A 24,540-nucleotide genomic window follows, 5' to 3' on the forward strand; every position below is an offset into this window, starting at 1 on the left:
CTCACAGGCGTTTGGGAACAGTTGAATGGGAGTCCCCTATTGGTTGTTTTATTACGGATCCTGTTTGCTATTTTAAAAGTCTTTCCTTCATATTTTTACTTTATGTATGTTTTAATGTTATGGGGGTTGTTTTACTGTTTGTTTTTAGTTGTGGTACACCACCCAGAGATATACTTTTAAAGTTGGGCAGTCTTATAAATCTAGTAAATAAATAGATACCGTATTTTTCGGAATATAAGACGCACCTTTTTCCCCCCTAAAAGGGGGTGAAAATTTATGCGTGTCTTATACACCGAATGTAGCCCCACCCACCCACTGACCCCCACCCTTTGGTCTCTGCCTCGCAGCAGTTTACCTCCTTGTAGTAAGCAGCAAGAAGAAACAGCTCCGTTCAGCATCAGCGCAGCCTAATTAGCACAAGTTGATTGGATTGGCCTCCCTACTCTCAGCTGATTTGCTCTCAGCTGTTTTGTGTAGGGCTCTGCTGCTTGCAGCAAAGAGGTAAATTGCTGGAGCAGATTGTTTTTCCCCCTTGTGCTAATCAAGCTATGCTGAAAACGAAAATGAAAGTAAAGCAGGCTGTTTGTTGTTTGCTGCAAGGAGGCAAAATTGCTGGGAGGCAGAGACAGAGGGAGATTTCTTTTTCTTCCTTTCCTCACCAAAAAAGGTAGGTGCGTCTTATACTCTGAAAAATACGGTAAATAAATGTGTTGGACTTAACCAAGATGCGTTTAAGCAAAAATAGAAGTGAAAGTTTGCCAAAGTCTTTCTGTGATTACAAGAAAGGAGTAAGTAAAATAGTTTCTTCTATAGCAGTTCAACTCTATGCTTTTTATTGGGATATATATTAGTTGGTTATTCCTTTGGTCTCTTTTCTTCTTTTCAGGGAGTGAGGATGGGAGAAACATCTACAAATGTTGCTACATTGAACATGAAACAGGCAGTCAAGATTAATGTCAAGGATGGCTGTGAAATAGACAATCCTTGTGATTCTAATCCTTGTCCCCTTCACAGCTCTTGTAGTGATGACTGGGACAGCTATTCATGTATCTGTGACCCAGGTAATTATGACTTGTAGCAAGTTGATCATAATATCCAGGGTTCTGGACTTTATAGAACTGCATGTTTAAGAATGTTTTCCTATAATTGGGCAGCCGAACAGAAATTCATGTTTATAATCTCATGCAAGAGAATGATGATACTAAGCTGGCAGGAATAGCCAGTACCCTAGATGACAGGCTCAAGATCCAGATGGATCTTGACAGACTTGAACACTGAGCCCTATCTAACAAAATGAAATTCAATGTAGAAAAAAGTAAATTCTTACACTTAGGCAAAAACCAAAAGTACACATATGGACTGGGTGAAACCAGGCTTCATAGCAGTAACTGTGAGAGGGATCTTGGAGTCTTAGTGGACAATTTGCTAAATAGGAGCTAGCAGTGTGCAGAGGCAGCCAAAAAAGCCAATGCAATCCTAAATTGCAATAACAGAGGAATACAATCAAGATCAAGTGAGGTACTAATACCACTCTATAAAGCCTTAGTAAGACCCACACCTAGAATACTGCATCCAGTTTTGGTCACCACGCTATAAAAAAAGATGTTGAGACTCTAGAAAGAGTGCAGAGAAGAGCAACAAAGATGATTAGGGGACTGGAGGCTAAAACATGAAGAACGGTTACAGGAACTGGGCATGGCTAGTTTAGTGAAGAGAAGGACCAGGTGAGACATGATAGCAGTCTTCCAAAATTTGAGGGGCTGCCACAGAGAGGAGGGGGTCAAGCTTATTTTCCAAAGCAAAGGAATAATGGATGGAAACTGAAGAAGGAGAGATTCAACCTGAAAATAAGGAGAAATTTTCTGACAGTGAGAGAAATCAACCAATGGAACAGCTTGCCTTCAGGAGTAATCATCTTCTGCACACACCCTTCTGAATGAGGCTCTGTAGCTCTCTCTCTTATTACTTTCTCAAGCGTCACCATCTTCATTCTTTTGGGGGGAAGTGAAGAAAATGCAACAATATCTATCCAAACTAAACAAAAAATCCAGAATTTCTTACTTATATTTGTAACTGTTTTAATTTGAAGAATTTCCAATGTCCACTTCTTACCCCATAACATGAGTGTTGAAAAAGAAAATAGATAATTTATATACAATTGAATATGATCACAAGATTAAACATGATCGAAATATAAAATGGAATTGTTATTTGCTTAAACTTTAAAACAATATTAGTTTTAAAAAAGTATTTTAACCTGCTTTATATAATTCAGGTTTTTTTTTCCTAGGCTGAGTTTTGTTTTGAGCCTTAAACTGCATAACTGACATGTTAATCCATATTTACTTTAAAAGTAAATCCCAATAATTATGTTTAATGTAAAATTTAATAGGGTTAATACATGCTTCCTATTATGCTACTACACAGCTTATTTCCAAACCCTTTTGTTTTGAGATTATAGCTCCTGAACAACTTCTATTTGTGAGGTACTTGTTAGGCATATCATTAAGCCCTTTTTTAAACATTCAGAAATCAAGGAGCATATTTTAAATTAGTTCCTTTAATATCTTAAGCAGCATAGTACTTAAGTTGCTTCATACGTAACTGCACAATCTTGGATCATTCTGTACTACAGTAGTGGCCAAAATTGTGGAAACCTTTTGGGAAAAGAGTATTTTTGAGGTTTGATGGCTAATAACAACACCACTTTTTTTGGGGAGTTTCAAAATAATCCTATTCCACTGCTGGAATGGCCTGGGAATAGCCCAGACCTTCACCCAATTGAAAATCTATGGAGCCGACTAAAGAAACTTGTTAGTCAGAAGCGACCCAGCAATAAAACCCAGTTAATAGAAGCAATCATTTAATCTTGGTTTCACATTATAACAGCTGCAGAACTAAAAGACTTGGTTCACTCCATGGGAAGATGTTGTAAGGCCGTAATTCATGCTAAAGGTTAGCCAACTAAGTATTAACTGGCGTGATAACTTTTGTATATCTTGTTTTTTTCTATGGTGATAATTTTTGTGTATCTCACTTTTTTCTACGTGTTTCACTTGTCTTCTTTATTCTGCAACTGCTATTCTAATAGCAAATCCTTCATAAAAGCTATTGCATTACAGTCTTGATTAAATTATCTTTCCATTGATATATACTTTTATGGTAGTACTCCAAAAAAAAGTGGTGTTATTGGCTAGTTTTAGAAAATACACTTTTCCTAAATGGTTTCCACAATTTTGGCCACTACTGTATACTGTATGTGGTTTTACCAGTAGTGGGTTGCAATTTCGGTCACTACTGGTTTGCTCGCGCACGCGCGATACTTCTGCTTCTGTCACTTCTGCCCAAGTGGGTGGGCGGAGCCTCCCGCCGCCACCGCTACCAGTTGGCCCAATCTGGAGCGAACCGGTAGCAATCCACCACTGGGTTTCACTCTTTCTAAACAGAAATAACTTTCTGATGACTGTACAAAAGGGTCTTGATAATTCAAGAAGTGTTATCAGTGTCCAATTTTGTTTATTTCTGAGAATTTTAAAACCATTATTAATTTCTCAGTTTTCTGTCTGCCTATAAACTTGTTTTCTCAGGGTACTTTGGGACGGACTGTGTTGATGTTTGTAGTTTGAACCCATGTGAACATGTCTCTACTTGCATTCATAAACCAAGCTCTTCTCATGGATACACCTGTGAATGTGGACAAAGCTATTACGGACAGTACTGCGAAAGCAAGTAAGCAAAGGACTTTAGCTAGTTTTCTTTTCCTTTCTAAATACAGGTAATCCTCAACTTATGGCCACAATTGAGCCCAAAGTTTATATTGCTAACTGAGAAAATCGTTAAGTGAGTTTTGCCCCATTTTACGACCTTTCTTGCCACATTTGTTAAGTGAATCGGTGCAGTTGTTAAATTAGTAACATGGTTGTTAAGTGAATCTGGCTTCCCAATGATCTCTGCTTGTCAGAACGTCACAAAAGGGATCACATGACCCTGGGACACTGCAACCGTCATAAATATGAGTCAGCTGTTAAGCATCCGAATGTAAATCACATGACCATGGGGATGCTGCAATGGTCATAAGTGTGAAAAATGGTAATAAGTTATAAGGTAATAAAGGTAAGGTAGTAAGGTAATAAAATAACTATTTTCAGTGCGGTTGTAACTTTGAATGGTCACTAAATGAACTGTTGTAAGTCGAGGATTACCTATACTCTCCACAATCTCTCTCATACACAAACGTTCATAAAAGTGAACCATTATGTTCCAAACAAAATATGTGAGATAATTTATTTAGTCTTTTAATTTTATTCATACCATTCTATTGTATTTTTTATTGGGAAATTTTCCATGTTGAGTTCAATTCCTAGTGACTTCTTGGCAACAATACAGAAACAGCTTGCTCTTGCCTTCTTCTGGCATGCATGTTTGTCTTCCCAATCTAACTACAATCCTGGGATTTCCTTGTGTTTTTCCATTCAAAGTACTAGCCAGTTCTGACTCTATTCAGCTTCCTGAGATAAGTCATGGTTGGCTAAGTGCCATTACACAATTGATGTTGGAGAGCCTTGGTGGTACAGCAGACTAAAGTGCTGTTAAGTAGCACCAGCTGCCTTCAATTACTGCAAGTTCAAATCTCACCAGGCTCAGCCTTCCATCCTTTCGAGGTAGGTAAAATGAGGACCTGGATTGTGCGGGCAATAAACTCACTGTATAAAAAGGAACATCGCTTGAGGGGGGGGCGAAAGCCCTACTAAGTAGGTTTATACAAAAGTATGAAGGCTATTGCTTAACGCATAGTAAACCGCCCTGAGTCTCCGGAGAAGGGCGGCATATAAATCGAACCAATAAATAAATATTGTCTTTACTTAATTTTGAAAGAAAGTAGCGATTCTTACATCTTTCAACATTCCAATTCCTCTGTAGAATTGATCTACCTTGTCCCAGAGGCTGGTGGGGAAATCCTATTTGTGGGCCATGTAATTGTGAGATCAGTAAAGGATTTGATCCTGACTGCAATAAGACAAATGGAGCCTGTCGATGTAAGGTAAGGAACGAATCATTCTTTCCATCACACTTCAGGCTGGTTAGGCAATTCAGAAATGAATAATATTGATGAGATTTAACTTAAATCTCCATACATCTTCAAAACCTCTAGATTCCTTTTTATATCCTTGCTTTTAACAGTTAAGTTTCAAGAAAAAAAAATAAGGGTAGATTTGGGAGTTGTCTGAATAAGAATTATCATTTTTTATTTCCATGTTACATTTTGAAACTTGAAAAAGTCCAGGTGTTGGACATGAAAAATATATTTTAAGTATCATTTTTCCTGGGGGAAAAAAAGTCAGGATTTGTGAGTTTTTTTATAATCCTAGGTTCAAAACATTTCATTTCTGGTAGCCTTGACTGACTGATGGGTTTTCCTCTTTCCAGATAAACTATTACCGACCACAGAAAAATGACTCCTGCTATCCATGTGATTGTTTCCCTTCTGGTTCCCATACTCGCACTTGTGACATGGAAACTGGACAATGTCCCTGCAAATCAGGAGTGATTGGACGACAATGCAATCGCTGTGATAATCCCTTTGCTGAAGTTACGCCTCATGGATGCGAAGGTATTTTCTTGGTTTGCCATTCGCTGCATTTGAAAATTTGCCCCCCATTTGGAGCAGTGTTGACTGCCATAGATGTAAATAAAACCTAGATATAGCCCCTTACGGATAGTCCTCAACGTATGACTACAAATGAACCCAAAATTTCTATTCTTAAGTGAGACATTTGTTAAGTGAATTTTGTCTCATTTTACGACCTTTCTTGCCTTAGTTGTTAAGTGAATCACTGCAGTTGATAAGTTAGTAACCCGGTTGTTAAGGGATTCTGGCTTCTCCACTGACTTTGCTTGTCAGAAGGTTGCAAAATGGGATCACATGACCCCGGGAAACAGCAACGGTCATAAATATGAACCAGTTGCCAAGCATCCGGATTTTGATCACATGATCACGGAGATGCTAGAAAGGTGGTAACTCGGAAAAACGGTCATAAGTCACTTTTTTCAGTGCCGTTGTAACTTTGAATGGCCACTAAGCTGTTGAAAGTTGACGATTACCTGTATCTATTTTTGGTCATCTACTGGTGAAGAATTTGAACTTGAGGATTAAATTGTTTCATGGAATTGGTTACCTCTGGGGCCTCTGGAAAATAAGATTGGTAGGCGCAAATGTTCTTCCTGGCACAAAAATAGGGAGAGGATCCTTCTGTTGTCTAGACACCAGCAGCTTGTGCCCTGCTGTGATTCATCTTTCATGCTGTGCCATTGGAATAAATAACAGTTCTATGGAGAAAATCCAAACCAAGCTACATTGGTATTGATTGAGAGCTAATGAATCAGTTGAGAGTGAAAAGGCTGGACTCTGAGCAGTGAGCTTGTCATCCTTTTTCCGTTCTGTACATCAGTGGTGGGATTCAATATTTTTTACTACCGGTTCTGTGGGCGTGGCATGGTGGGCGTGGCAGGGGAAGGATACTGTAAAATCTCCATTCCCTCCCCACTCCAGGGGAAGGTTACTGCAAAATCCCCATTTCCTCCTGATCAGCTGGGACTCAGGAGGCAGAGAATAGATGGGGGCGGGGCCAGGTAGAGGCGATATTTACCGGTTCTCCGAACTACTCAAAATTTCTGCTACCGGTTCTCCAGAACTGGTCAGAACCTGCTGAATCCCACCTCTGCTGTACATGCTCTACAGCTTTCGTATTTAAAAGCTTCAGTAGTCCATGTATTTCTTCTGATATTGGATTCTTTGAATCCTCCCTTCCACTTGCTCCCATCAAGACTTTTGTGGTTGGTTTTAGAAATATCCAAAGGACAAACACAGCTGTCATAGTTTTATATTTAAAGCATCTAAGCATATAACTAGTGAACCTGAAGCATTTTTTGCATCCATATATGACTATACTTGTATTGTATACATATATGATTATACTTGTATACTTGCAACCAAGAACTAAGGAGGAATTTCCTGACAGTTAGAACAATTAACCAGTGGAACAAGTTGCCTCCGGAAGTTGTGAATGCTCCAACACTGGAAGTTTTTAAGAAGATGTTGGATAATCATTTGTCTGAAATAACGTAGGGTTTCCTGCTTAAGCAGGGGGTTGGATTAGAAGACCTCCAAGGTCCCTTCCAACTCTGTTATCCTATTCTATTATATTAGCATATTTTGTGAATGGTTTTCTGTAAATTTTCTTTTATGTACTCCAAGAGCATATGCACCAAGAGAAATTCTTTGTGTGTCCAATTACACGTGGCCAATAAAGAATTCTATTCTATTCTATTCTATTCTATTCTATTCTATTCTATTCTATTCTATTCTATTCTATTCTATTCTATTCTATTCTATATGAAGTAGAAAGCTACTAGAAATAGCAGATTAGATTTGGTAGAATTTAGATTCCTTCTAATTAGAGATGGCTCATTATAGAATATCCTTCCTAGACTGGTTTGAATAATTTGTATTCCCAGTGCCAAAAAGACATTATTTTATCTACCATTCAGGATTAATGTTAGCCCTGTGATTGTTTTACTTGTCTGTTAATGTGTTGGAGGTTTTTTATTCTCCTTAGCAATTTTACTGAAGGATAGTTGATTCAGGAGTTGGTTCTGAAGCACCTTTTTTCCCCACTTGAGAAAAGCATAGTTTTGCCAAGCTTTTAATTTCGCATTCTTGTTTTAATCTGGGGTTTAAATTTCTTAGTATTTTAATCATTGTTCGCTATCTTCAATTCTCAATGAAGCAGCAAGGAAGAAGATAAATCAATTTTATAGAAAGGAATTAAATTTCAGGATAAATATAGGCTGATCGTCCTTGAGAGATCTGCTTTGATTAAATACTATCATGGTAAACTCAATTTAAGCAATATAACAATAAATTATAAATAATGGTACTTTTTGGTTGGAACCCTTGCAGAAAAAAAGTTTTTGGTTTGTTCTTTATTTCTTTTTCAATCCTTTCAATCAAATGGTGTTAATAACTTAAGAGTATAAACATTACACTACAAAATTATATACACTAATGCAAGTGGTCACCAACTGGTGGTCCATGGACCACTAGTGGTCTGTTAGAAAATTTTGGTGGTCCGCAGAAAAATTATTTGCATTTTTTATATTGCACTAAATCAGGAGTCCTCAAACTACAGCTCCTGGGACGGATACATGCAATGAACATTTGTGTTGCTGCAGAGAGTCTCCCCCTTCAGGGTTTTTTTGTGTCGGTTGGAGGAGGGCAGAAATTCCAACTTGGGGTCTGCTTTTTTTTTTTTTATTTGATTTATATGCCTCCCTTCTCCGGAGACTCAGGGCGGCTTACAATGCGTTAAGCAATAGCCTTCATACTTTTGTATATTTATACAAAGTCAGCTTATTGCCCCCACAACTGGGTCCTCAATTTACCTACCTTAGAAAGGATGGAAGGCTGAGTCAACCTTGAGCCTGGTGGGATTCGATCTTACTTTAATTGCAGACAGCTGGTGTTAAATTACAGAGCTCTGTCTGTTGAGCTATCCAGGCTCAAGCCTCTTGGTGCAGGGCTTTGGGCAAAGGCTGGAGGGAAGTGCCTCTGGTGGCAAAGAGCCGGAGGGCCTTGTTCTAGTGGGACTCCATCATGGCCTGGAACTGGCTGACCATCTCAGTCCGCTGAGCCTCCAGGCACCGGTATCTGACCATGCACTCCTGCAGGTCTTCCCTCTGCTTGGAAAGCCTATGCTCGTAGTCCTCAGTGAGGTGCTTCTGCTGAGCCTTCTTCTTGATCAGATCCAATTTGAACTGAGCTGTTTTGCCAACTCTTTCTCATGGTGGCTGCTTAACTCCAGCAAGTGCTTCCTGTTGGGGCTCTAAGGAGCCCGGGCAGGGAGGCAAGGAGTGGCTGGGAGAGGAGGTGCGAGTAGAGGCTGGCGAGGCACCCCTCGACAGAAGTGACATTGAGTTGGCCACGCCCACCCAGTCACATGACCACCTAGCCACGCCCACCCAGTCGATCATTAGGCAGATCATATTAGTGGTCCGTGGGATTTAAAATTACGAATTTAGTGGTCCCTGAGGTCCGAAAGGTTGGTGACCCCTGCACTAATGAGTCTTCTCATCTTTCTAAAACAAGACAAGAATAGTGATTATTTTTATTTCTTCTTTCTGCTATTGTTTTATATTGTTGATCTTTCTGTCTCTCTGTGTGTCCCTCCCTCCCTCCACCCCCACCTCTCTCTTTCTTATAAAATGTATACAAATATATATAACTTTTGCTTCAATCTCATGTAGTGGTCTACAATGGATGTCCCAAAGCTTTTGAGGCTGGCATTTGGTGGCCACAAACCAAGTTTGGGCAACCTGCTGCTGTTCCGTGTCCTAAGGGATCAGTGGGTAAGTAATTGTTATTATATATATAAAGTGTAATTCTAGGTCTGTGATGGCGAACCTGTGGCACACGTGCCCAAAGTGGCATGCGGAGCCATGTTGCCTGGCACCAGTGGTGGGTTTCAAATTTTTTTACTACCAGTTCTGTGGGCGGGCATGGCGTGGCATGGTGGGCGTGGCAGGGGAAGTATACTGTAAAATCTCCATTCCCACCCCACTCCAGGGGAAGGATACTACAAAATCCTCATTTCCTCCCGATCAGCTGGGACTTGGGAGGCAGAGAATAGATGGGGGCGGGCCCAGTAAGAATTTTTACTACCGGTTCTCCGAAGTACTCAAAATTTCCGCTACCAGTTCTCCAGAACTGGGCAGAACCTGCTGAAACCCACCTCTGCATGGGACACGCGGCGTTGCCTGTTCCTCTTCTGGGTTTCTGGCACCCATGCGCGCGTGACAATCAGCTGGCCTTCGTGTGTGTGGCAGTGCTGGAAACTGGAAAAGCTGGCCTTATGTGTTCTGGCATGAGCATGCACGCCAGTCAGCTGATCATCACGTGTGGATGCGCGCCAGTAACCAGAAGACTAGCTGGCCACTGCATATGCATATGCTGGAAACCGGAAGTTCATTTTTCAGTGTGCACATGCCCCCTAGGCAGCTCCCCTTCCGGGTTGCTTCCCAGATGAGTGCGTGCACGCGCTCCCTTTTCAGCACTTGGTGCCAAAAAGCTTCGCCATCACTGTTCTAGGTTAAGTGTTGGGAAAAATAAAAATTCAAAAAGGTTGGTTGACATACGGAAGAAAGTTGTCTACGAAAGCCTGAAGATGGAAGTCTGTTTTGCCAAAGCCAGAACCTGTTAAGAACATATTAAAAAATCTCATTTAGACAAAGCAATCAAAATATAAATTTGATAGTTGAAACGTAAGAGTGAGGAGAAAAACAAAACTTTTGAAAACATAATCGGAATCGTCTCTTTTATTCTGCAGCATAATGACGTATTTATAATGACATATATAGAAAATCAATTGACCAGTGAAACAGCTTGCTTCCAAAAATTATGGGCGCTCCATCCCTGGAGATTTTTAAGAAGAGACTGGACAGTCACTTGTCTGAGATGGTATAGGGCAGTGATGGCTAACCTTTTTGACGTCGCGTGCCAAAAGCGGGGGGAGCGCAGCGAGGTCGCCCACATGTGTGCCCACACCCATAATTCAATGCGCCCCACCCCTGCGCATGCGCCCCACCACTTTTAGCACATGATGGCACAGTGGGCCCGGTAGACCTGTTTTTCACCCTCCCCAAGCTCCAGAGGCTTTCTAGGAGCCTGGGGAGGGCAAAAACGGCCTTCCCCACTCCCCCGGAGGCCCTCCGGAGGCCGGAAACAGCCCATTTCCCAACTTCTGGTAGGACTGAAAGGTCCAAAAATCAGGCGGCCGGCGTACACATGCGCGCTGGAGCTGAGCTACAGCAATGCTCGCGTGCCCACTGATACGGCTCCATGTGCCACCTGTGGCACCCGTGCCATAAGTTCGCCATCACGGGTATAGGGTCTTCTGCTTGAGCAGGGGGCTGGACTAAAAGACCTCCAAGATCCCTTCCAGCTCTGTTCCATTCTGTTTGATGATTTAATTATTTCTTCATTCATTTACTTATATCCAACCTGTATAATTTTCACAAATAACTCAAGGTGGCAAACATATCCAACACACCTTCACCCACCTACTTTACCCACAACAATAGCCCTGTGAGGTGAGTTGGATGGAGAGACGATAACTTGTCCAAAGTCCCCCAGCTGACTTTCTCAAGGCTAAGCGGGACTTGAAGTCACTCTCGCTTGCTTTCTAACCTGTTGGCTTAACCACTAGACCCGTGATGGCGAACCTATGGCACGCGTGCCATAGGTGGCACGTGGAGCCATATCTTTGGGCACATGAGTGGTGCCCTATCTCAGCTTGGCCTTCTGGGCCCATGGGCCATTTCCTGCCTCTGGAGAGCCTCCTGGGGGAGAGGCCGTTTTCGCTCTCCCCAGACTCCTAGAAAGCCTCTGGAGCTTGGGGAGGGCGGAAAACGGGCCTTCCGGTCTCACACTGGAAGTTGGGAAAAGGGCCATTTCCGGCCTCCAGAGGGCCTCCGGGGGTGGGTGGGGAAGGCCGTTTTCACCCTCCCCAGGCTCCAAGAAAGCTTCTGGCAAAAAACGGACCTACCGGTCCCACTGTGCCATCGCATGCCAAAAGTGGGGGTCAAATGGGGGGGTCGCACATGCATGCGTGAGGGGCAGGGCGTATTGAATTATGGATGTGGGCATGCACATGTGTGACCCCCATGTTCCCCCCGCTTTTGGCACGTGACGACAAAAAGGTTAGCCATCACTGCACTAAACCAAACTGACTCTCATTTAACCGGTTAAACTGCCACCAATACCACCACCACCAAACTCCATCAACCTAGGATTCTGTTGTAAAATGCCCTTTTAAAAAAATTATCATTAGAAGTGCTTCTCACATATAACTGTACATAATCGTTAAGTATCTCTTTGTGTAAGGTAAAAAGTTACAAAAAGATAATTTACTTCTAAATGAAACAAGATGGTAAAACTTTTGAATTTCTCACCAATTGATTTTCTTTTTAAAGGGAACGCTGTTCGGCATTGTAGCAGTGAGAAAGGCTGGCTGTCCCCTGAACTTTTTAACTGTACCACCGTTGACTTTGTGACTCTTAAAATCATGGTAAGAGTGGGGTACCTACTGAACACGGTATTAATTGTTCCATAGAAACTGGTAATATTTTTGGAGGATGTGTCATTTACAAGTAGTCCTTGACTTAACAAACATTTGCTTAGTGTACTATTCAAAGGTACAACAGCACTGAAAAAAAGTTGCTTATGACCAGTCCTCACACTTATGACCGTCGCAGCATCCCCACAGTCGCGTGGTCAAACTTTGGGCATTTGGCAATCTACATGTATTTATGATGATTATAGAGTTCAAGAGTCAAATTATCTCCATTTCTGATTTTCCCAGCCAGCTTTCGACAATCACAGTCAATTTTCCCAGCCATCTTTCAACAATCACAGTCAATGACCATATGAGTCATGTAACAACTGAAGTGATTCTCTTAATAACCAGGCCAAAAAAGATCACAAAATCAAATGTGACTCCTTTCATAACTGCCTTGCTTAGCCATGGAAATTCTAGTCCCAGTTGTGGACATACCATATTTTTCGGACTATAAGACACACCTTTTTCCCCCCTAAAAGGGAGGAAAATATACCGATTGTAGCCCCGCCCACCCACTGGCCCCCACTTTGGCCTCTGCTTCCCAGCAGTTTATCTTCTTGCAGCAAGCAGCAAGAAAAAACAGCTCCTTTCAGCTTCAGCACAGCCTAATTAGCACAAGTTGATTGGATCAGCCTCCCGACTCTCAGCTCTTTCGCTCTCAGCTGTTTTGCGCAGGCCTCTGCTGCTTGCTGCAAGAGGGTAAATTGCTGGGAGCAGATTTTTTTTCTTGTGCTAATCAAGCTATGCTGAAAACGAAAATGAAAGTAAAGCAGGCTGTTTGCTGTTTGCTGCCACGAGGCAAAATTGCTGGGAGGCAGAGGCAGATTTCTTTTTCTTGTTTTCCTCACCAAAAAAGGTAGGTGCGTCTTATAGCCCAGTGCGTCTTATACTATGAAAAATACAGTAAGTTGAGGACTAGCTGTACAGGTAGTCCTCATCTTACAACACAATTGAGCCCAAAATTTATGTTGTTCAGTGAGAAATTTCTTAAGTGAGTTTTGACCCATTTTATGACTTTTCTTGCCACATTTTTAAAGTAAATTATTGCAGTTTTTAAATTAGTCACACGGTTTTTAAGTGACTCTGGGACACTACAAACATCATAAATGTGAGTCAGTGAGTCAAGCATCCAAATGTAAATCACGTGACCACGGGGATGCTACAAGGGTCATAAGTGTGAAAAATGGTCATAAGCCACTTTTTTCAGCACCGTTGTAACTTTAAACGAACTGTTATAAGTCAAGGACTGCCTGTAAATTGCTCACTCAAATCTCTTATGTGGGATTACCCTGTTATAATTTTGCTGAACCCCAAAAAAGTACCAGTACCCAGGAGCTTTCAGTGCAAACTGTCCCAAAGGTGCTTTTTCAGGAGGCAGCTGGACTTTCTAGTTTTTTCTTTGAAGATGTTTTACTTCTCATCCAAGAAGCTTCTTTAGCTATGACTGGATGGTGGGGAATGGAAGGATTTACCGTATTTTTCGGAGTATAAGACGCACCTACCTTTTTTGGTGAGGAAAAGAAGAAAAAGAAATCTCCTTTTGCCCCTGCCACTGAGCAATTTTGCCTCGTTACAGCAAACAGCCTGCTTTACTTTCATTTTCGTTTTCAGCATAGCTTGATTAGCACAAGGGGGAAAAAAATCTGCTCCAGCAATTTACCTCTTTGCAGCAAGCAGCAGACCCCTGCGCAAAACAGCTGAGAGCAAATCAGCTGAGAATCGGGAGGCCGATCTAATCAACTTGTGCTAATTAGACTGTGCTGAAGCTGAAAGGAGCTGTTTCTTCTTGCTGCTTGCTGCAAGGAGGTAAACTGCCGGGAGGCAGAGGCCAAAGGGTGGGGGCCAGTGGGTGGGCGGGGCTACATTCGGTGTATAAGACGCACCTAAATGTTCACCCCCTTTTAGGGGGGGAAAAGGTGTGTCTTATACTCCGAAAAATACGGTATATTCCTTGCAGGAATTGTATAGCTTTTTAGCTATACAATTTGGGAAGAACACCCTTTGAATGGTGTGGGAGTAGGAATGGATTTCCAGAGGGGAAAAAAATGCAGACTACAGGAACCAGGAGCAATACTCAGGTGACCCTGAGGACACGGATAAACCTCCAAGTTCTTCAAGGACCCTCTAAAAGAATAAGAGTATAAATCCTTCCATTCCCCACCATCCACTCAGAGCTGAAGAAACTTCTTGGATGAGAAGCGAACCGTCTTCAAAGAAAAAAACAAGACAAATTGAATCTAAAGGGATGAATCAAATGATTTTAAAAAAGAACAAATTAAATCTGTTTCCTAACATTTTGCCTTATTTTTCTGTTTCGGTCAGAATGAGAAGTTTCTCCATAACGAGACAAAAATGGACAGCGATAAGTCGGTGCAGATAGCGAAAGTGCTTCAGAATGCCACAAACCACACAAATTCCTTCTATGGAAATGATGTGCGGATAGCCTACCAGATGATGATCAGGGTACTGCAGTATGAGAGCCAGCAACAGGGGTTTGATTTGGCTGCAACAAGAGATGTGGAATTTAATGAGGTAAGAAATGTTGAACTGATAGTGAGAAAGCACAAGGATGTGACCCTTAGGGACAACCAGTTGCCCAAAATGTGGGAATGCAGTTCTTTTTTGGAGAACACTGTGAAGAGAGGCATAAGATTGCACATTATTTATCTAGTGGTCCTTTTCAGTTCTTTGACTACATGAAAGGGAAGCCTTGCTAGAGGCTTAATGAAAGCATAGAAGGCCTAAATCAGGGGTCTGTAACCTTAAACATTCAAAGAGCCATTTGGACCTGTTTCCCACAGAAAAAAAAAACACCGGGAGCCACAAAACGCTTCCCGTGCCTGACTATTTCTTGAGCGGCCACAAAACTAGCTGAAGTTGAATTAAATATTATTTTTTCTTCTGAAACTTTTCTTTTCTTGGATTTATCCATCGTTGGCCTACCGAGGGTTGAAAAGCTCAATAAATCGCGTGCCAGCGGGTGTCGCACATTGGCTGTTGTGACGCATATTTTGAGTGACAGGGAGCCACAGCAGAGGGGTAAAAAAGCCACATGCGGCTCCAGAGCCGCAGATTGCTGACCTCTGGCCTAAATAGATCTTTTGTTTCATTATGCAGAAATGCCACATACCGTAACTGATAAAGCTTTCTAAAGCAGTTGAACTAAAAATAACTGCTGATAAAAATCGTTATATCTTAAAAAGTTATACGCAGCAGGGATGTCAAACTCAAGGCCCGTGGGCTGGATCCGGTCTGCGGGGTGCTTAAATCTGGCTTGTGGGGCTGGCCTGGAAACAGCAACGGACTGGCCCGTGGTGCTTCTGCCAGTGAAAATGTAGCTAGCTCGGGGGACTGCACACGGGCTCTGTTTTTGTTGGCAGAGGGCTAGCAGAACAAACTAAAAACAAAAGAAAAGGAGAAATGTTTCCCCTTTTGCATTTGAGCATGCAAGAAGGGACAGGAAAGAAGAAAGGGAAAGAGGAAAATCAAAAAGATGGGAAGAGAGCAAGGAAGAAAAAATAAGGAGAGGGGAAGGAAGAAGGAAGCAGAATGAAGAGGGAAGGAAAAAGAAGAAAAGGAGGGAAGGGAAGGAAAGAAGGTTTAGGTTTAGGTTTATTAAATTTGTATACCGCCCTTCTCCCGAAGGACTCAGGGCGGTGAACAGCCAAAATTAAAATACATACAGTAGAAAAATTAAAATAAATTAAAACAGAATTAAATTGGTTTGGTTTCCCTAAATTTTTAAAACCCTTTACCCATAAAATAGCCCATTAAAATTTTAAGCCACCCCGGCTTGCTGGAATAAGAAGGTCTTCAACGCTCGGCGGAAAGTACGGAGGTCCGGGATCAGTCGTATTCCTGGGGGTAGCTCGTTCCAGAGGGCGGGTGGCCCCACAGAGAAGGCTCTCCCCCTGGGGGTTGTCAGTTGACATTGCTTGACTGACGGCACCCTGAGGAGACCCTCTCTGTGGGAGCAGATTGGCCGGTGGGAGGTTATGGGTGGCAGAAGGTGGTCTTGTAAATATCCGGGCCCTAAGTCATGGAGCGCTTTAAAGATGAGAACCAATATCTTGAAGTGCACCCGGAAGACCACTGGGATCCAGTGCAGCTCGCGCAGGAGAGGTGTTACATGGGAGTGCCATGTCGCCCCCATAACTACCCACGCGGCTGCATTCTGGACCAGCTGGAGCCTCCGGGTGCTCCTCAAGGGGAGCCCCATGTAGAGAGCATTGCAGTAGTCCAGGCAAGAGGTGACCAGGGCGTGAGTGACCGTGCATAAGGAGTTCCGATCCAGAAAGGGACGCAACTGGCGTATCAGGCGAACCTGATAAAAAGGAAGAAGGAAGAAAGGAAGGAAGGAGATTATAATGAGAGTGGGGGAGGGTCTCAGGGAAGTCTTGCCTTAGCACTTGACTACCACAAGTGCCCCCAACACAAGTCCCGTGTCACACCCACCATGGCAACGCCTCCCCCCCTCGTCCCTCCGAGGTCAAACACAACCCTGATGCATCCCTCAATGAAATCGAGTTTGACATCTGCAGGATTTGGTTTGGTTTTTTTTCTAGTGTTGCTTTTAATGATGAATCCCTGTTATAACCTCTTTAGCACAATGGAGCAATATATTCATATTTTTAGCCGTGTTTCCTGGGCTGAAGTAGCATTTCTGATAAATTGGTCCTGAAAAAAAGGTCAGGAAAAAAGGATAGACCTGTGATTGGGAGGTGGGTGTCAGAATCATTTCCTTCTTTCACCTGGTAAGACCCTGTTAGCACCAAAACAAAACAATTTTTTAATGAGCCCTAGATTATGTGGCTTTGTGCAAAAGTGTTTTGCAAGGTGTTACTTTATAAGAGCTCCAGCATAATGAAAGTGAGATATAACACTGAATGATGTCTGCATGTTTGAAGGAAGACAGCAGATTGAAAATAGACTGTTCGCACATTTTTCTGGCACTGCTGCCAATATTCAGCATTAAAATGTTCTAGTGATTTCCACAGAGCATAGAGATTACGTTTTTGAAATCTAAGAATGTGCTTTAGATTCATCAAAAAGTAATCAAATAATCCTCCAAAGAACCAAGTCACTATGTAATGTGAAGTTTATTTAAACTCATTGTGAATCAATAATCATATGATTATAGCTCCAGTACTGATCTCTCTACGCTTTTATAAACTGTGCAAAATGAAAGCCCTTTCCATTATCAGATTGCCATAAAAAGAACCATTTTTTCTGAAGAAACTGTATTTACTTTAGCTGTATTTTTCTGAATTCCCTTAATATTAATCTTGAGGGATATCCCTTAATATCCCTTAATATCCCTCAAGACCTTTTTATTTCAACGGGCTGGGCTGGCCTAACTTCCTTTTAATTGTTAATTTTAAATTTGTTTTAAAACAATAGGGGTGTTTTAATTTGTTTGGGCCAAATTATTTAATGTGTTTTTACATTGTTTTTTAAATTTTGTATTATGTATGTTTTATCTTTTGGCTGTTCACCGCCCTGAGTCCTTCAGGAGTAGGGCGGTATATAAATCCAAAATAAAGTAAAGTAAAAAAGTAAAGTAATATTAAATAACCACTTTTAAATAGTAAAAAAAAAAAAAAATAGCCCAAATGATGGCTGTGTAACAAAGACAAAAGATTAAATCTGCCTTTTTACAGAAATCAAGTACCAAACAGTGAAAAATAGCTTGTGTTCCAATTACACAGCTTATAATTTTGCATGAATGCCAACAAACATTACGTATTATAGTTTCCATGCTAAGGTCAGGAAAAAGTACCTCTTAGTCCATGCAGTTTTTCAACGCTATGCAGGAATAACTGCATTGGTAGAGAGATCTGTAGTTTTATGAAGAGATGCTGTATCGTTCATGCCAATACATAAGAAAGAAGAGTTTTATTCTTCTATATGTTCACTATATTGCATGCTATTCTTGGGAAATATGAATCCACCTGAATCTAATACACATTTTCTTTCATGGTTACTCAGCTATGCTAGCTAAGAATGATTTCTTCCTCAATTCTCAACACAAAAATTAGTGCTCTTTTAGGTTTCTCTCTGCTGATGTTTTATGGATTTCCAAAAGTAAGCTTTCCATTTTAAAGGTAGTCCTCACTTAATGAGGAGCACTTAACAACCATCTGAAATTAGGACAGCCTTGCAAAGGGTGTTTTATAGCCTGTAAAACACATTTTGACCATCTTAAAATGTCCACCCCCAGCACAGTCATATGACCACATGTTGGGCACTTGGCAACTAACTCACATTTAGGATCAGTTGTAGCATCCTATGGTCATATGATTGTGATTTGCAACTTATAACTATCATAAAGTTGGTTGTAAAATCTTGTCAGGTCACATGGTGATCTACTGACCAACTGCCTCAACGTACAACCAAACTTCCGGGCCCACTTCAGTGGTGGGTTCCTCCCAGTTCCGCCGAGCCGGTAGCGGTGACGATATGATGTCATCGAACTGGTTCGTGCCCCCTCGCGTTATTCTTACCTTTTATTTGGCCCCACCCCCATCTATTGCTGCCTCCTGAGTCCCAGCTTGATGGGCTATAAGGAAAAACTATTTAAACTCTTGCCGCAGGGCTTCAAAGGGCCACCCTACAGCTGATCAGTGGTAAAAGGCAGTTTGGTGGTAGACCGGTGCCTCCAAAAACAAATGAGTAGACCAGTGCCTGCAAAAATAAATGGGTAGACCAGTGCCTGCAAAAATACATCAGTAGACCAGTACAGCTCTGCAAGCAGTTAAAAGCCTGGTAGACCAGTACCTCTGCTAAATCCTAAAGAATTGTCACATGACAATCAAGCCACGCCCACAAAATAAACCACACCCACAGAACCGATAGTAAAAAAAATTAGAACCCACCCCTGGCCCACTTGTGATTGTAAATTGAAAACTATCTGTAATGATTGATTGATTATGTGCCATCAAGTTGATGTCGACTTTTAGAAACTATAGATCAGGGACCCTCAACCTGTGGGCCATAGCCCACTACTAGGCCATGGCCTATTTGCGACCAGGCTTCATGAGTGGTGAGCCGGCATGAACGGCGTGCCTGCCCCTCACACAAAACATTCCCCTCCTTCTCCTCCCAGCACTGGACCACCAATCTGGAAAAGTTGGGGAATGCCTCCATAGATAGATTTTATCTGCATGACAATCTGCCCTCAATCTGGCATCTCAGATCTTCCAACAGTGCATCCATCACTGCTCTACTTGAGTCCATCCATCTTACTAGTGGTCATCCTCTTCTCTTTCCTTCCCCGCAGTAGAGCCTTCTCCAGAGAGAGAGGTCTTCACATAAAGTGACTGAAATGAGATAATTAAGCCTGGTCATTTTTTTTTTTTTTAATTTTGATTTATATGCCGCCCTCCTCCGGAGACTCAGGGCGGCTTACAATGCGCTAAGCAATAACCTTCATTCTTTTGTATATTTATACAAAGTCAGCTTATCGCCCCCACAAACTGGGTCCTCAATTTACCTACTTTAGAAAGGATGGAAGGCTGAGTCAACCTTGAGCCTTGGCGAGATTCGAACCTGCAGTAATTGCAGGCAGCTGGTCTTAATAACCAGCTTAATAACAGGGTGCCTTAGACCACTGTACCACCAAGGCTCTTATTTGTGCCTCGAGTGAGAACTTTGGGTTCATTTATTTGATAATCCATTTGTTTGCTTTCTTGGCTGTTTATTGCATTCTCAGGAGCATTTTCCAACAGCCATTCTAATGACAGGTGGTTTATTTATTGTTTGCTTGTTTGAGACCACATAGCATGTGTCTGTCTTGTTGGGTTGCAGAGCCAAACCAGACAGTTATGGAGGTGCAGATGACAGACTCAATAATTCCTCTGTAGAACTGAATCAGCAGCTCTTTGGGCAGTATTATATTATATACTATAAAATATATATACTATAAATATATATATAATATAAAAAATACTATATTTTTAAATAAAATTATAAACTTTGAAAAACCAAATTACCATATATATTAAAAAGATACAAGTCACTGAAGAGCAAAATGCTGAAAATAAAATAATCATAGTTTATGTTTGTTTAAGGAAAGCTTCATTAGACTGCATAAAGAATTTTGGTTATTGATTGATTGATTGGTTGGTTGGTTCGATTTATATGCCGCCTTTCTCCGGAGACTCTTCTTTTTTGTACAAAGTCATCTTATTGCCCCCACAATCCGGGTCCTCATTTTACCTACCTCGGAAGGATGGAAGGCTGAGTCAACCTTGAGCCTGGTGAGATTTGAACTTGCAGTAATTGCAGGCAGCTGGAGCTAGTTAACAGCACTTTAGTCTGCTGCGCCACCAAGGCTCTTGGTTAGGGGTTAGGTTCAGCTTCAGTGTGATATTGTTACATTTTTTTCCCTTAGTCTACTTTTCTTCTTCTTCTAGAATATCATAAAAACAGGTAGTGCCTTACTGGATCCTCGCACAGAAGACCTTTGGGAACACATCCAGAGGACCGAAGGGGGTACAGCTCACTTACTGAAACACTATGAAGATTACTTTCACAATCTGGCAAAGAACATGAAAAGAACCTACATGAAACCTTTTGTTATCATTGCTGCAAACATGAGTAAGTTCTTGCCTCTACTAGTCATTTTCCGATCGGATATGACTTTTTAAATAGCACTTAGCAATAGCACTTAGACTTATATACCACTTCATAGTGCTTTTACAGCCCTCTCTAAGCGGTTTACAGAGTCAGCATATTGCCCCCAACAATCTGGGTCCTCATTTTACCCACCTCGGAAAGATGGAAAAATGAGTCAACCTTGAGCCTGGTGAGATTTCAGCAGTCAGCTGAAGTAGCCTGCAGTACTGCACTCTAACCAATGCACCACCCTAGTCTTGAGAAAAGCAGTTTTTCTCAAACATGACAATAGTGCTGGCTGAGGAATTGTGGGAGTTGAAGTCCACATGTCTTAAATTTGCCAAGTTTGAGAATCACTGTCTTAAAGCATCTTTTCAGTGCCTGAAGCCTTCCAAGGACCTGGGCTATAATTATCAAAATTAACACTAAGTGTAGCAATAGCAATAGCACTTAGACCTATATACCGCTTCACAGAGCTTTTACAGCCCTCTCTAAGCAATTTACAGAGTCAGCATTCCTCATTTTATTGACCTTGGAAGGATGGAAGGCTGAGTCAACCAAGTGTTACTAGAATTAGAGCAGAAATTGACAGATTGGTATTAAAAATTAAATATCAATTTCAAAAATGTCTGCACAGATAGTGGTTGAATTATCTGTAGCATCCCTGCAATCACGTGACCACATTTTACAATGGTTTTGCTGAAAACTGGCATTTACTTCCGGTTGTCAGCAAAACTGGTCTCACCCTTGGTTCGCTTAACAACCACTGCAAAAAAACATTCATAGAATTGAGTCAGTCACATGGGTGACCTGATTTACAACTGTCACAAATTACTATTGTCGTGGTTAGGCCCTATTACAATTGTAACTCGAGGACTGTAGTTCATATCCTGCTTTGAGACCAGGAAGCAATTTAAAAAAGCATTTCCGTTTTCTTTCTCTCATGAGGCAAAATGACTATTCCAAAAATAAATCTGTTATCTGTATGTATATACCGTATTTTTCGGAGTATAAGACGCATTGGGCTATAAAACACACCTACCTTTTTTGGTCAGGAAAACAAGAAAAAGAAATCTGCCTCTGCCTCTCAGCAATTGTGCCTCCTTGAGGAAAACAGCAAACAGCCTGCTTTGCTTTCATTTTCGTTTTCAACATAGCTTGATTAGCACAAGGGGAAAAAAATCTGCTCCAGCAATTTACTTCCTTGCAGCAAGCAGCAGAGGCCTGCGCAAAACAGCTGAGAGCAAAGTAGCTGAGAGTCAGAGGCCGATCCAATCAACTTGTGCTAATTAGGCTGTGCTGAAGCTGAAATGGGCTGTTTCTTCTTGCTGCTTGCTGCAAGGAGGTAAACTGCTGGGAGGCAGAGGCCAAAGGGTGGGGGCCAGTGGGTGGGGCTACATTCGGTGTATAAGATGCACCTAAATGTTCACCCCCTTTTAGGGGGGGAAAGGTGCGTCTTATACTCCGAAAAATACGGTAAGTGCGTGTATAATATATAATATATATTATATACATTATATATATATATATATATATATATATATATATATATATATATATACACACATTATATATATATATATATATATATATATATATATATATATATATATACACATTATATATATATATATATATATATATATACACACATTATATATATATATATATATATATATATATATATATATATATATATATATATATATATATATATATATATTTGTGTGTGCGTGTGTATACCACACTTGAAAAAGGAACAGGAGGGCTGGCTATAGGACAGATACAGCTGTACATTCAATTTCTCCATATGAATCCAGACACTTTGTCATGACAAAATGTAAAAAGTAAGTAAAGTAAATAAAAAGAAAAAAAGCAATAAAATAAAAATATAAATGAGCAGATTTGTAAAGCAAAGGAAAACTGAAGTTAAATCATAAGCACATTCACAATTTTGCTTAGCGATTGCTTTGCTTAACAGTCAACTTTCTGAAACCAAGTGTGGTAGCTTAATGAAGATTATTTGTACCCAGTGGTCCAAGTGGGGAGGAAAAAACGGATTAATGTTGGTGTTTCAAAATCACTCAGCCCTTTTGTCAAACTCAACAGCTCTCCGGGATTCCTTACCTGTTGGACTCTTCCACGCCATCACTATTTCCACCCTAGCATCTGTGGACCATGGTGTGGAAATGAAAGAGACAAAAATAGAAAAGGAAGATAATAGGAGATAGACATGTCATTCTCTAAATTCAATAAGCAAAGAATTGCCTCACTGACAGGGAATTCAGCAACTGCTGAAGAATTTGACAGGGAGATTAAATGAGACGAGAAAAAAAGAACCGGAGAAAATATTTAGGGCTAGTTTTGACATTAAATTTCTGTATTTGTACACCAAGACAAATAAGAGGGCTGGGTGAATGCCACAGTCAACAGATAATTGGCTCCATTTAATGTCATAAAATTGCCAGTTATTTTGAGAATGTAGTTAGGAATGTTTAGTCAGGAACTTAGTTTTAATGAATTGAGGGGGATTCCTTCTGTCTAAGTACACTTTTATTCCTCTCATCTAGTGGCTTCAATTAGTATGTGATCTTGTACTAAATTGATCTGTAGAATATATTGTGTTATAAATCTAATTTGTATCCTCAAGACAAGGGTTCTACTATTTTCCATGTGAAGGTAGAAGAATGACTGTTTGCATTCAGTGAAAATGAAATGGCTGAAATAGGATTTAAACCCTAGTTTTCCTAAATCTCATTTAATTCTAACCAGTACATTTCAGATACTGGTACTTTATTTTAATACGAAGCGGCATTTTCAAGAGGACAGTTGCAATTTGTAATCAACAAATGCACTGTTGCATTATTTTAGTTGACAGAAAGAAAATTTCTGGCTAGAATTGTGAAATTAAAATGGCCCCGATTCCTGTGGGTGTGTAACTTGTGATTTAGAAACAGCATACAATCCTCCCATTTGCAGCCTCCACGATTCAGTAAAAATGTTTCTGGGTTTTATCAGAATGATTTGTGATATTTTTCATGGAAGAAAGGCAAAATTAAAAGTGTTGAGCCTTTATGAGTTTGGATTCTTAAAATTACCACTTATCTCCCCCCAAAAACCTGTGACATTCATCTTGGAACTTTTAGAGGCAGTCATCCATCATAATCACTTCAAAGTGCAGCCCCCAGGCCAAAAGAAGACACCTGCTCTTGAAGTATATTTATTTTTCTACATCCCTATTGCAAAAGACATTTCTCACTGACATCACTGCTCTACAAAAACGCTTAATAGTATTTCAAGATGCGCTGAAGCCCAATGGTAGAGCCTCTCCATTGCCTGCAGAAGCTTTGGGGGTCAATCCCTGACCTATTCAAGTAGGGGTGGGAAAGTCTCCAGTTCTGAGAACCTTGCTGAAAACATGAATTAAATGAATAAGTGGTCTGAACTGATACAGCAACTTATTCATACTTCTATGCTAGAATATGGGGCTGATTTTCTGAGAAATCAGTTAAAGTTGTCAAATATCCAATGCATTATTAAAAGTGCTTAACTATGTTTCTGTTGTGGAATATGGCACCACCAAAATGGGCAGGTGTGTTAATGTCTTCACACATTTATTTGCAGCTTGGACTCCTTCCTTCCTGAAAAAAAAATCCTATAAATATCATGAAACTTTCCCCCAATATCTCTATGGTTTAAAAAGCTAATAAAGCATTAAATTTACTAAACTGTTACTTGATTATTTAAGTGT

General features: G+C 40.9%; 1 protein-coding gene across 4 annotated transcripts in view; it reads left to right on the top strand.

Annotated features, from left to right (window-relative positions):
• CELSR1 (cadherin EGF LAG seven-pass G-type receptor 1) overlaps nt 1-24,540 on the top strand; it is a 178,840-nt gene that overhangs the window by 122,504 nt on the left and 31,796 nt on the right. For all 4 annotated transcript variants that reach the window (XM_034442075.3, XM_034442077.3, XM_034442079.3 and 1 more), the window contains exons 12-19: nt 887-1,061; nt 3,588-3,729; nt 4,921-5,041; nt 5,428-5,611; nt 9,304-9,405; nt 12,028-12,122; nt 14,496-14,705; nt 20,588-20,771. In XM_034442075.3, coding sequence (XP_034297966.2) covers nt 887-1,061; nt 3,588-3,729; nt 4,921-5,041; nt 5,428-5,611; nt 9,304-9,405; nt 12,028-12,122; nt 14,496-14,705; nt 20,588-20,771 — 1,213 coding nt within the window. The remainder of the gene's footprint in view (nt 1-886; nt 1,062-3,587; nt 3,730-4,920; nt 5,042-5,427; nt 5,612-9,303; nt 9,406-12,027; nt 12,123-14,495; nt 14,706-20,587; nt 20,772-24,540) is intronic.

Source organism: Pantherophis guttatus, chromosome 7 (assembly GCF_059756535.1).
Source record: "Pantherophis guttatus breed Tessera chromosome 7, ASM5975653v1, whole genome shotgun sequence".
In the NCBI taxonomy this organism is placed as follows: Eukaryota; Metazoa; Chordata; class Lepidosauria; order Squamata; family Colubridae; genus Pantherophis; species Pantherophis guttatus.